Source organism: Nuphar pumila, chromosome 3 (assembly GCF_984573655.1).
Source record: "Nuphar pumila chromosome 3, dmNupPumi1.hap1.1, whole genome shotgun sequence".
In the NCBI taxonomy this organism is placed as follows: domain Eukaryota; kingdom Viridiplantae; phylum Streptophyta; class Magnoliopsida; order Nymphaeales; family Nymphaeaceae; genus Nuphar; species Nuphar pumila.
In genome coordinates, this window is record NC_143251.1 from 1745223 (window position 1) to 1759202 (window position 13980).

The window sequence follows — 13980 nt, forward strand, 5'->3', positions numbered from 1 at the left end:
CTTGACCCGTTCTCAACATAGAGAAAACAAAGGATGAGTCATTCCATGCTACAGCCTCAACACGTGGATGGGTCGCTAGTCAAAATTCAAAAAGATGACAAATGAGCGTGTGCAGCATGGTCCACAAGGGCAGTGACGTGGTGAGGACCAAGCACGATATTGTGAATGCTGGCTCCCTCCTCTAGGCACTAACCCACATGGTAAGATGAATGAAAAAGTGACGAAGAAAGAATCAAACATAAAGAGGTGATCGTGCCATTTCCACTAGGGTCGTTCACAATTCACATCAACACTCGGGTATACGACATTTCCACTTGATCGAATTCCTGAGTCAAAAGTTAAAACCCAATTTAAAAACACCAAAAAATGTCAAGATATAATCTAATTACATCTTAAAACTTGCTTTTTCCCAAATGAGACCCACCATGATGTTTGGCCTCTAAAAGACCTTAATAGCGAAAGAAAAAAAAAGGAGGATTTTTCACTATAATCAACAAGGAATAAAAGTAGAAAACACGATTGTTTACAACCAACATCGGCAAACCACCACAAGTCGCCGGAAAACTGCCATCCACCTGAGAAATGCGTTTTGGCTCTACCATGCGTCACGTTGTCCACAGAAGCAGAAAAAGATTGGAAAAAAGGAAGGCACCATCACTCCAATAACCGGAAAGTCTTCACATGGGGAGGATTTCCCGACTATTCGCTGGTGGAATCCCGACGCTTTCCGCTACCGAGCGTGAGCTCGAGATCCTCCAAACCGACCTCCTCCCCACAATCCTCGTGTATTCTCTCCCCTTCCCACGGCTTCACCCTCCCACACTCGAACTCGAAATCACCCCCATCACTGCCACAAGCGGCACTAGCACCGCTACCAGTACCACTATCACCACCCAGAACGGATCTCGAAAACTGCTGGTTTTCCGGCGAGCCCACGACGCTCCGGCAGCCGGAGGCCGGAGCCCACATCGCCCCATCGGCACCGCACCCCCACCTCTGATTGGCGGCTGCGGCATTGACGAGGTGTAACGTGGGCGACGTCGGTGCAACCATCCCCGCCGGGAGCCTGACCCACCGGCCGGAGGACGTCGAGTCGGCTGCCGTCGACACATCCGACTCGTCGCACTCGGGGATGACTCGGCAGAGAGAGCGCCGCGTGGTGGGGCTCGACGGGGCCGACGCCGCGAAGAAGGGGAAGTTGGGGTGGCTGTGGAATCGGGCGGCAGCGTCCCAGTTGGTGGGCTTGACCTTCGAGGTCGGGGAGGAAAGGGGAGGTGTGACGGGGGCAGAATTGGAGATGCGGAGGGGCGGAAGGGAGGAAGGGACGGGGTTGGCGTCGCCCAGATTCTTGAGCCACGGGATCAGGAAGGAAGCGGTGGTGGAGGAGCGGGATGGGCTGGGGAAGGAGGAGGAGACGGGGCTGGCGTGGTAGGAAGGCATGGGGCTCGGGAAGGACGACGAGGGTGGGCTCGGGTGGTAGGACGACGAGGCCGCCGGGCTAATGGTGGTCGACCCACCTGGAGCATCGAGAGACGGTGGTCTGGAACCCTGCAATGGAAGAAGAAGAAGGAACAGAGAGATGAGCGAGAGAGAGAGAGAGAGGATGAAGAGGAAAGAGGTGAAAGAAACAACCTTGGGATAGGTGGTGCCGTCATCCTCGACGGTCCAACCAGCCTCGACGCAGAGGGCCTTGAGGACCTCGTTATTGTCGCAGTGCTTGGGGAGCTTGTAGTTGCCGAAGGCCCTGAGCCCAGCGTAGATCTTGGCAGCGATGGCCCTCCTCCTCCTCTCCCTCTTCTTGTTGTTCTCCCTCTCCTTCCATGTTGGGAGTCGACCTGAAGACCCAACACCCCCTGCAGTCATCTCTCTCTTCCTCTAGAGTCCAGGGACTGGTTGATGTTTTATGTTGTTGGGAGGGTGATGGTGAGCTAAATTTGGGGGTGGAGAGTAAAGGGGGAGAGGAAGAAGGGAAGGATCACGAGGACCTCATTTGCCGAAAGCCGACGCAGAGTGGAGAACTCCGGAATAGGTAGTCTAATAAAAAAAAACAGGGTCTAGAGAGAGAAACGGTCTTCAGCCTAAAGAGAGAGAGAGAGAGAGAGGGGTGGGGAATTTATATAATATGTGGTGTGGGTGTGGCCCGTGTGGGGGCTCTCTTCTCTGTGCACTACTTTTGGCTGTGGGTGAAAAGCGGGGGAAAATAGATAGAGATAATTGTAGTGGGTGTTTCGTAACGTACAATGACGGGCGTGTCCTTACTGACTGAGTATTTTTTCAGTCCTCTTATGAGATGTGACTTTTGACTATCTTCGGACGGGACTACGTTTTGGTAAACGGTCTTGGATGGAAGGGAGGGAGGTGAAAAGCAGAAATGATATGTGGGTCCCACATTTTGGGTAGCGTAAAATCCCCCTTCTCCGCACTCTTTTTTTGCAATAACTGTCCACCTCATTATATTCTATGTTCCCATTGCATAAATAATCAACTCAATCTTTATCAATTCTAAGATCTTTGAGTAGGTTTATTGTTGTTTCGAAGTCACCAATAGATTATATCAACCCATCCACCGTATCGTCTTGAGAAACTCCATCTTTTGATACCAACATCTCATTTAAAAAAGGTGGTTTCCCTGTTCTCCATGGAACAAAATTAGTGTTTAACGAAAAAAAATACTCTTTTTTCACAAACATGGATTAATTCTATGTTTCAATAAATTCTCAAAAGCCTGTTTGTTTTTGTGTAACTTACAAGAGAGTATGCTGAGTTGGCAATCTGATGCAATCATTTTCCCACCGTGAATGAAACAAACATAGTATCATCACGGTGGAAAAGTGCCATGCTGGAATAAGTGGAGCTCAATTTTTTCCACCATCACAATCACTTTTTTTTTATATAGGTAAATCCATTCATCCCTCCCTCCCTCCCTCCCTCCCTAAGAAAGCTTTTAGCATGGAAAATTCACAAGGGCTGAGCTGACATTACTTTTTCCTTTATGGCAACTTTGAATTTGACCTTGGGATCTCAAATTGGAGGGAAATCCTCGGGTTTCATATGAGACGGACTACTCTCCAACAGTTTTCAGATTCAGGATTCGGGCCTCACTCACTTTATATGAGAAATCTCAAATCCCATTTAGTTACTGGGCTTGGTGTCCATTAATCTACCACGTCTTTCACTATTAATGGACTTTTCATAGATTTATTGCCAATTTTATTCTATTTATTTATTTTAAATGTTTACTTAGAATTAAGTATAAATGGGGTTACTTTTTTTGCAAAACTCGGTGCTCTTGTCTTGAATACAACTAAAAGAAATTTCTTTATTATCTTTGTTCGCTTTCATAGAAGTGGGGTAAATTATTTAGTCTGGGCTTTTACACCTGATTGATCCTCGCAGGCAAAAGCTTTCTGAAATGCATGTTTCATGAGAAAACGATTCTCACTTTGATGACATTGAATTTATCTTTTTCTAACCAGCTAAAGGATAAAGTTAAATGCCAAAAAATTCTTCTACTCTACCACATTCTAAGTTTTGCTATTATGTGTAAAATTGTGCCAGGGTAGCCTGATTTTTATTCAAACCAACATATTTATAATTTTCCTCACTCAAATTGAGACATGTTATCCAAAATTGAAAATATAGATAAAATCTGTTGGGATCTACGACAAAAATTTAGCTCTGTTTTTAATTAGACATTTATAAGTTGATAGCATCTAACGGGTGGACGCAAATTCAGAACATGTAAAAGGTTAGGTTTTTTTTGTTTTTAAAGGGTAATGACCTATATTTAGAGCACAGAGAAATATATAGGAAAAGTGATGCAAAAGAGAAAATTCTTAAGAATTTTTTGACCATTTCAAGCAAGAGCTACTTTTTAGTTGAGAGAGTTTTTCAAAAAAGTATAGTTTTTTGATAGAAAACATTCCTCCATGGGGGTGGACGAATGTTTTCTACCAAGAGAGAATTTATTTTTTACACTTCTCACCACCACCACCGCCCACAGTCTCACCGTCACCACCCCCATCCTCCTCTCTCTCATAATTTGTTTTATATTTTTTTCACTATATTTTTCTCATGTTACACAAACAAGGGAAAAACTTTCTTTCCAAAAAAACTTCTCATATAAAAACTCTCATAGGCAAAACTTTCTTATCCTATGAGTTTTTATCTCTTTCAAACGTGATTCCGTCAGAAATTTTAGCACACTTTTTAAGATGTTTTCCAGCTTCCACCATTATGTGTGTGATGTTAATACTTTTATTTGACCGATAAAACTGGGGTCTATGTTAAACAAAGCATTTCAGAAGAAGAGGTAGGTACAATGTAACATCAGTAAAAATTAGTTTTGTACCAACAACTTACCCTTTCAAAAAGAAAAGAGCTAGGATCGGGTGCCATCACATGGCACACATTGAGTGTGCCTCTGCACCTGGCTGCCCTCCATCTGCTTTTGGGCCCCACAACTGACAGGCTGTCAGCCAAAGATGGATGGCAGCCAGGTGTAGAGGCACACTGAAAGTGTGCCATGTGATGGCACCTGATCCTGCTTTGAAGCCTAGAAAATGATCTCTATAAGGGCTTAATTTGGGCTTATTCGTACACCAGAAACCACAGTGAGAAATTGGCGATTATCTTATTTTCACCTAAGGTTTCAAAACCAAATCACTAGATTTTATATGTAAAGAGGGTTTTCCAACTCCCCCCCCCTCTTACTCTCTTTTTGTACTTTTGCAACTTATGAATATGAGTTGCTTTCTCTCTATCACTCGTTGCTCTCTTGGTTGGTTTCTTTAAGTTTGTGCATGCTCTGTTGTGATTGTGCACCCTTGTGCGGGGGTGTTTGTGTTGCTTTCTCGACTCAGAAGGCTGACTTGATTGGAACTACCAGGTATGGCACACAGCTTTCAAATACGCCTGTGACAGTTGGTTAGGGGTGTTCTCATGATTTTACTGTTGTAAAACGGCCCTTGGATGAGAGTAGAGCCATTTTTTCTATTTTTTATAAATTAGTGCCTACATTTTGTGCATTTTATAAAATGGTCATCCATAAAAACATAAGTGTTGAGATATATCTGTTGATACCACAGTTTCACGCTTATTCCTATCCTTACATTTTTTGTTGCTTTTTTCCTAATGGGTTTGTTTTGCCATCGTCTATCTTGTAGAGATAGACTTTCTGCTTTTAGTATTGTGGCCTCGGTATAAATGCATGAAGCATGCTTGGTGTTTAAATGAAAAAAATAAGTGCAGAGTCTTTTCTTCATGGATGTAGGTCTAAATGACCAAACCACGTTAATTCTTGATTCTTTTTTGTTATTTTCTCAACATGGTATCAAAGCCAAGGTCGGTCGCTGCATACTAAGTTGCTTCTCATTTTTTTATGTTTTGGGCTTCAACCATGGCGTCTGATAACTCCAGGTGCGCAGATCATATTCTCATTCAAGATCAGGTAGCCCCTAATACCAAGATTACATCCATTCTATTAAATGGAAGAAATTATCTATCATGGGCAAAATCTGTTTCTCTTTATTTAAGTGGTCGATCAAAACTAGAGTATGTTACGGGTGAAATTCAAAGACCCAGTATTGCCGATCCCAAATATTGTGAATGGAGAACAACCAATGATCTCATTATGTCGTGGCTTCTCAACTCCATTGAACCCAAGATCGTTGAAAGTTTTCTCTTTATTAATATTGTGCAAGAAATATGGAATACAGCTACGGAGTTATACAATGAACAAAACAACATTGCTCGTATGTATCAATTATAGTGTGAAATTCATAAGCTCAATAAAAATGAAATGTCCTATTGTGAGTATTTTGGAAAACTAAAAAGTATGTGGGATGAGTATGAGAAGTATCTTTGAAAAAACTAAGGGAATAGGAAAAAGTCTTCCAACTACTTGCGGGGTTGGGTCTCGATTTTGAATATTTGAGAAGCCAAATCCTTATGGCTTCCGAGCTCCCATCCGTCACCAGTGTTAGTGCTATGATAATGAGAGAAGAGTCTCGGTGCAGAGCTATGAAGCCCTCCTTCACGCATTCAACGTCTATTCAAGAAGAATCCCAAAACAAAGCTGTCTTTGTTGCTACTCAATCCAAGAAAAAAGAGCAAACAAATTACATATATAAAGGCAGAAGACTTACATGCTCGCACTGCAAAAAGGATGGCCACGTAAAGGAAAGGTGTTGGGTTCTTCATAGAAAGCCTAACAGACAAAAATCAGATCGACTCTATGAAGGCCCTACCTCTCAGATTGCTCACAACAGCCAAGGAGAAAGTTCGATTTTGTTGCAAACCCTAATCGAACTCCTTCAGAATCTCTGTAAAACCAACAACAAAAATTCTGCTATGATAGCATTGGCGTCTACAGTTCAATCGGCAGGTAATAATTCTAATTATAGCTCTATTATTTGGATAGTTGATTCTAGTGCATTTGAATATATGAGTTGTTCCTCTCACTTTCTTCGTAATATTAAAAAAAAAAATAATGTGTGAGTAAGTATAGCTAACAGATCTACCGTGGAGATTAGTGGGACTGGCGACATTCAATTTTTTAATGAACAAACAGACAAAGTCCTTATAGTTCCAAATTTAAAGTCCAATTTATTATCAGTATCAAGGATCACTAAGTCAAAAAATTGGAATGTCATTTTGTATCGTGACGAAGTTATTTTGCGGACCGTGTGAGGAAGAAGATGATTGGTTTGCTTTGCCCTCCTGTATCCTATAGAGATAGAATTGATGGTTTCATCGTCTATCTTGTAGAGATAGACTTGCTGCTTTTAATCTTGTGGTCTTAGTAAAAATGTATGGAGCATGCTTGTTGTTTAAATGAAAAAAACAAATGTCGAGTTTTTTCCTGGTGATTGTAGGTATAAATGAGCGAACCATGTTAATTCTTGATTTTTTTTGTTATTTTCTCAACGAGAAGCGGCAGTTTACCTGAAATATTAACAGATGTCAACTTCATAAACTAATGTGCAAGAGTATATAAAAAGGCAGGAACCCATTTGTAAATGAATAGAAGGTGGAGACTAATTTTTGCAAATAAATGAAAAGATAGAAATTACTTTGCATTTTTCAGTTGAATGCAAAGAAGGATTTATTCTTGGTCGCGAAAATCACAAAACAAAACGAGAGGAGGAAAAGCATTTTTCATATGGATAGAGATAGTTAGATTTACAAAACTAGCCTCGCACCACAAGAGGGAGGTAAGAGTCTGGTAAGCAAGCGCAAACAAGCAATCTTTCAGTTGAATGGGTCTCCGTAGACCTCCAACGACGCGGTGTGCGACCAGAACGTATCGGTCAGCGGGTCAAAAGGACATGACGGGGAGCTCTTGCCCTGAGCACAGAGGAAAGGCCACGTGGGGCATCGTAGGATGTGGGGCCCACTCTGTAGGTGCTTTTGTTTTTTTATGGGAGCCTCTGCGGCCGCAACGTGGAAGCTGATAGCGACGCCTCTTTGAGAGGAACCACACGTGTGAAATGCCAGACACTGACCCCTCCACATGGGCGCTTGCTTTCACACGTTGATGCTCGTCGTTTACCGAAAGGAATGGTCGAGAAAACCCTCGAACATTTCCGAAGTGTTCCATATGATGTTGGGGTCCATATATTATTAATTGGCTTGCGCTCAGATGGCAAGTTGATTCGAACTGGGCGCATTGCTTCGAGCTCCAACGAATCGGGTTGGTAACCGCGCTGATCTCTCAATGGCCGCACCGACCGTCTCATCACCAGGAGGATTGGCTGACTCGTCATGCCTCTGACCGCAAGCCGTGCCTGTGATATCCACGCAAGACTAATATGCTCTGCCCAAGGCCTAAGCAGAGCAGATGATCGTTGCCACGTCGCCTTCCGCACGTGTGGGGGAAAACCCCACGGTGAGGCAGGCACCCCCGTGCTCGTTCTTGTTTTTATTTTTGGTTAAGAGCACGTGGGTTTGTCCTCTGCTTTTTTCGTATTTACTTTTTTGCCCTTAACTTCATTAAAGTTCCTCAAATGCAGGGAGGGCCCTACCTACACCTTTCGTCCTCCGTGTCTCGCATGGACGGCCGATCTGAAAGCTTTTGATATTTTTTTTTTTAGTAGGGGTAGATCGGCGGCTGATCGATGGGCCAACGCGGTCGAACGGAGGAGCACAATTTGTCATCATGAAGCCAATCTTGACCGTTTGATTGATAGGTCTCCGTTGACTGTGATCTTTTTCTCAACAAATCCTTGCAGAAAAAACATGTCTAAACAAAAGAAATTAAGAAAAAAAAAAAAAAACTCTTGCATCAGCAGGGTTCCATGGATAATGAATGCCCTTTACTGTCTGCCTCAGTTTTGTTAATAAATGCCTCGTGGGTGCATCTTCTCCCCCCCATTTGAAAATCTCAAGCATGCATCCTATGCTGGACCCATGCCCAGCAAACTCTTGCTTATCCAAACCAATCTAACCGGTATAGTTTGAACACCTTTTTATCGGTGATAAATTGACACGATTTCTTCTATCCGCTACCTTACAAAATTTAAGTGGCACGAATTGGCCGAGTTTTGCCCAACAGCGGCCCTAAATTAATGTTTTTAGTCACCAGGCCAAGGCTAACAACTGGGCCTGGGCTTCCCAAAACGAAATGGGTCTGACTCATTTCAGCCAATGTCCTCGATGGATTTATAGTCAAAACATCTTAGATCCGTTTTCTCAATCACACTTTGCAAGTTTTCAACCGAAGGTAAAATGGTTTTGCTCTCATCTTTAGCTTTATTTGATGCGTTTTTCCAAAGAGTTTGAACACGGAGAGGCCCCGGGCCCTTGGCTTTTGGATTTTGTAACCAAGCAAAGCAATGTCGTTTTGTGGCTTGAATGGGACTCCCTTGTCACCCCACGTGTGATGAGCCCTACCTACCTTTCGAAGGACTCTCATGTTTTGTAAAAGGGAAACAGTAGGTGCATTTTAATGCACTCAGGTTGTGGGTGTTTTGAATTCTGAACCATTCATGACCCAATTTAAAAAATATTTTACTGACGTTACAATAGAATTTTCAATGAGGGTTTGTGATGGTGGTAGGGGAGGGATCGTGACTAATTTTTTCTAGGGTTTTTGTAATTTTTTCTAGTGTTTTTGTGCCCTTAGTCATTTTTATAGTTGCTTCCTTTTGAGAGTTGGGTATAAGATTTTCGGGTGTATTTGGGGATTAGGGTTTTGAGAACTCTATATCTTGCTTTTGTATTTTCTTGCATTTGCTAGTTGATTTTTAGCTCGTGAACCAAGGCCTGAGTCCCGAATCACTTAAATCGTGTCTTCTCTCATTCTTTTCTTTTCTTTTCTTCTCTTATTTTGTGGTTTGTTTTCTTGTCATTGTGGTTTGCAGAATATATGTCCACCTCCCTCTCTCATATTACAAAGTTCGCACGTACAAAGGTTTCTCAATCTCTTAAATCATAGGAGAATTTGCACATAGAGGTCTGGATTGGAATGCACTTAAATCTGAGATCCTAGGATTTCAGAACTGTGGATTTCTGGTTCAATCCTCTTTTGTTGTTTTTTCAGATCTCAGAGGATCTAACATCCTTTGTTTCAGGGATAGAAAGAACAATGTGTGTGGATTCTCTTATGATTTGAGAGAGAGAGAGAGAGAAAGAGAGGTGGACGGTTGTGGGATTTCCATGGCTTTTGGCTCATACTTGGAGCAAAAGAAAGAGACAAAGGGATATTGCTGTCCGTGGTATAGCCTAAGGTTTTGTCCGTCAAAATAAGGTTTTGTCCGTCAGTAAGAGGCAGTTCTTGGCTAGAATCGGCGCAGCTGAATCCACAAGCATTGGTTACTCATTCGGAAACTGAAGGACGGGTGTTGCCATTCCCATTTGATTTATTTAGCATTTGTGTTTTACAATTTTTTTTATACCTCATTCAGATTAATGAAACCATCTCAGACAGATCTCTTAACGAAATCTGGACCAATATTGAGGGTAGAATAAAGAGTCGTAGCTGAAAGTATTTTATGCTTAATCGGATTGTTTATGTGTTTGTTACTGCTTATTTATTACAAAACATGTTTTACCTCAAAATGTTTTTGATGAAAAAGGTAAAAAATTACAAAGTTTTGGTGCAATACAAGCCGTTGATTTTTAGATAATTTTGTTTTTGAAAGGCAAGATGGGGTTAGGCAGACCCCTACCAGTTATACAACTATATCATTGGGTTTTAAAACTGCAGCGTCCCAATACAAGGTGAGTGGCAGTGATTTTTAGATACTTTATAATATATAAATCTGGGATAATAGTGGATACACTCGTGTGGGGGGCAAGGAACCCCCTAATTGGAAACTGTAATACTTTTTATTTTTTAATATTTTTGCCGATCTGACCCTCTCGTTAAGGATGGCAGTGGACCGGGGATAAGGTCTCCACCCCAGACCAATCTCAAAATCCCGCCCTCCATCCTCACCTCCATCTCCGCACGGGTTTTGATTTTAACCTCCATCCCAGTTTCATGTCATCCAACCCCGGTCCAAATGTGGCGGGGCCTGTTTCCCCTAGGTCCACTGTTATCCCTAAAGAGTATTTAGCATTTTACTTTTAGGGATAGAGAGAGAGAGAGAGAGAGAGAGAGAGAGACGAATCAAAGATATCAACATTACGACAGGTTCAACAGCCGTTGAAACCGACAAACAAGACAAGGAACACATAAGCCAAAAAATAGACACAAAATACAGATAAAATCCAAGGCGATCAGTCCGGATCCGGGGGAGGCCTTAGCAGCAAGTGGCGTTGAAGATCCGAAAGGCATATGCGTAACGATGTGTATACATCCGCCAAAATATAATTTACTAACTTGTTTAAATTAACCGGGGTCTGCTTGAAAATAGCATTGTTGCGCGACATCCAAACGGCCCACTAGGAAGAGAGCAACCAAGTTCTCCAAATGATCCACCAACTTTTACATCTACGAACTGGTTGGGGTCCCCACAAGAGGTCTACAGCGAAAGACTCCTGGCGCACGGACACGACCGGTTTATTCCAGGTAACCTTAAAGATATCTTGAAAGACCTGACATTCCCAGAATAGGTGCAACGCAGATTCCTCGGCCCTCTCGCAGAGAACACATTTACTCACAATACAGAAACCTATAGACTTGAGGAAGCTATCCGTCTGCACCCGATCATGCAAAATAAGCCAAGCAAGGAAACACGCTCTCGGAGGAGGACCTTTGCCCCAGATAATTCTCATATGGAACCGATTCACACCTGCCGGAAGGAGAGAAAGGTAGGTGTCTTTAGTGCGGACGGAGCCATTCAGGGTGATCTCTCTACAAAGGAACTGGCTCTGAGCGACGTCGTCGCCCTCACCACCCCACACAACAGACCAAGCTTGAATCCACGATCTCCGCAGATGCGAAATGGGTGACCTAATTGCGTGCTGACCCCCAAACAAAGACTCCACTGATCCATATTTAGCCTGAAGGAAATTCGCACAAGGGGACCCCGATTGATGTGCAAGCCAACTTTGCTTAACAACCAGAACAATATTTCTTAACCTAGAGTCTGAAATCCCCAAACCCCCTTTATTCTACGGTAGCCTTATCGTTTCCCAACCCACAATGTGACATTTTTTATTGTTACCTTACCCAGACCACAGAAACCTGGTTAATACTCTAGAGAGCTTCTTATTGATCCCTACATACATAAGGAACATAGACATAATAAATTCTGGCATCGCATTTAAAACATGCTTGATGAGAGTAAGTCTGCCGACAATCGAAAGGTAGGAGGCTTGCCAAGTCGAAATTTTACTCTGAACCTTTTGGAGAGTGGCGTTCTAAGCAACTGATGGAATCCGTGAGAGCTGAAGCTGCAGACCAAGGTAGGAGAAAAACTTATCCGAAGTGGCACACGGAAAGATCTTCTACCCAATGGCCTGCATATGTGGAGGAACATTGATCATGGACATGCACCACTTATCATTGTTTAGCGAGAGGCCCGACATCGATAGGAAGAAGAGGATGATGAGCCTGACTCTTAACATCTGTTCGATGGATCCAACGCTGAAAACAATCATGTCATCGGCGTAAGTAAGAATATTGCTCTGGAACTCCTGAACTCCTAGTGGCTTAATAAAACCACACCCCACGGCCCTCTTGAGCAAGACTACAATGCCTTCAGAAACGACGTTAAAAAGCAGAGGGGACAAAGGGCATCCTTGCCGAATACCACGCCCAACCTTGAACTGCTTACCACAGGCCCCGTTAATCTGAATTTGGGATTGTGCATTAGTGACCAACTCACGCACCCAGCCAGAGAAGCGCCAACCAAATCCAAAGTTCTCCAACATGTGAAAGAGAAAAGGCCAGTGCACCGAGTCATACGCTTTGTGGAAGTCAAGTTTAAGAGTAAAGAACGGCCTCCCACTGGACTTCATAGAGTGAACCACCTTTGTGGCCAAAATAAATGAATGTTGCAGCCGTCTATGGGGAATGAAGGTAAATTGAGCATCTGAAAAGATCTGATTAGTGACAGATCACATCCTGGTAGCCAATACCTTGGCGATGATCCGATAGATTTCCCCTAAGACCGAGATAGGATGGTACCGCGCTATTTCCACCGACGTAGCGTCTTTCGGAATAAGAGATACAATGGCCAGTTGATAGATAGATGGTAACCGACTGTTGCGGTGGAACTCAGCGAACATACTCAGAATATCACCCTTAACACACGTCCAAAAGGTGCGATAGAAGTCCACAGGATAACCATCAAAACCAAAGGCTTTCCACCCGGACAGAGCTGTAACTGCCGTAAATATTTCCTCTTCCGAAAAGGGCACTTGCAAAGACTTGGATAACGCATGGTCGATGCAACGAATGAAGTCCGTACCCATCGACCCACTGGCCGAGGTGTTTCTGGCATAAAGCTTGATGAAGAAATCAGTCACCGCTAATAGAACCTGATCCCCAGAGTGGTAAACACCTTCAATGCATATGGAAGGAATGGCATGCCTACGATGCCTATGAGAGGCAACAGAGTGAAAAGAGAGAGAGAGAGAGAGAGAGAGAGAGAGAGAGTAAGTTCATCTCTGCCTCTATCCCTGCACAGGTTTTGATTTTAACCTCCATCCCCGCCTTCATCTCCGTTCTGTCCAAACAGGGAGAGGCGGGATGGGGCTCCGTTTTCCCCAAGGCCACTGCCACCGCTACCTCCTGTTGTGATTTACGTATTTGGGTTGGTAGAATTAAATTGGTACTTGGATCATGCTATTTCATTGTGTATATAAGATTTTGTAGAGATTTGAAAAATCAATGGTCCATTATGTACAAAATTTTCAATCGTATTATATTTTATGCCAAAAAATATAATCCAAGAGTAGATTCTCACTATTTTGACCATGCCATCCTTAGGGTTAGATTTGGTTAAAACATCTTTCTAGTATGAGTTTCAGCTAGGGGGTTACCCACGAGTGTAGCTAAATATTATCCCTATAAATTTATAGATCATATTAATTTGTGAGGTTTTGATTTACAAAATATATGATGGAATATACAAAATTAATATGGCATGTATCGCTCTATACTCAAATTTCGGGTAAGAGCAAACTCTCTCTCTCTCTCTCTCTCTATATATATATATATATATATATATACTCTACTGTTTTAAATAATTAAATTTTGGTACATTGTGGGCTGTTGATTTTTGTAGGTCTTAACAATCTATACAAACAATATAATCACATGATCTAAAACTTGTTTTCTATTTAAAATTGTATGTGGCTTATATCTATATGGTCTGATCAACTAAAAATTTCAAAAAAATTGAAAAATCAAAGCTTTTAATAGGTGGGAATAGGCACTCCCGGAGCACGTAGCATATATATATAGTTGCTACAATCGATGGCACCTACAATCCAGTTGTTAATTTGGTATCAATTTGGTTGTATAAAGTATCGATTTGGTTAGAATAGCCTTTCTATTAAACGATCTTGGGCTTGGAAAAGTCTTAA

The 13980-nt window shown here is 42.5% G+C and overlaps 1 protein-coding gene across 1 annotated transcript; it reads right to left on the reverse strand.

Annotated features, from left to right (window-relative positions):
- Window positions 1–379: 379 nt before the first annotated feature.
- Window positions 380–2081, reverse strand: LOC149841599 (protein BZR1 homolog 1-like). The gene is made up of 2 exons (XM_090001088.1): window positions 1633–2081; window positions 380–1548 (listed from the first exon to the last, which is right to left on the reverse strand). Exons 1-2 carry the CDS (start codon window positions 1861–1863, stop codon window positions 700–702), a joined length of 1080 nt encoding a protein of 359 aa, XP_089857214.1. The 5' UTR covers window positions 1864–2081; the 3' UTR covers window positions 380–699.
- Between the last annotated feature and the right edge of the window lie 11899 nt (window positions 2082–13980).

Bases quoted from the DNA above. Each gene is read 5' to 3' on its own strand.
- LOC149841599 (XM_090001088.1), bottom strand. From the start codon at position 1,863: ATGACTGCAGGGGGTGTTGGGTCTTCAGGTCGACTCCCAACATGGAAG. The intron at 1,549-1,632 runs GTTGTTTCTTTC...CTTCCATTGCAG, and splicing joins ACGGCACCACCTATCCCAAG to GGTTCCAGACCACCGTCTCT.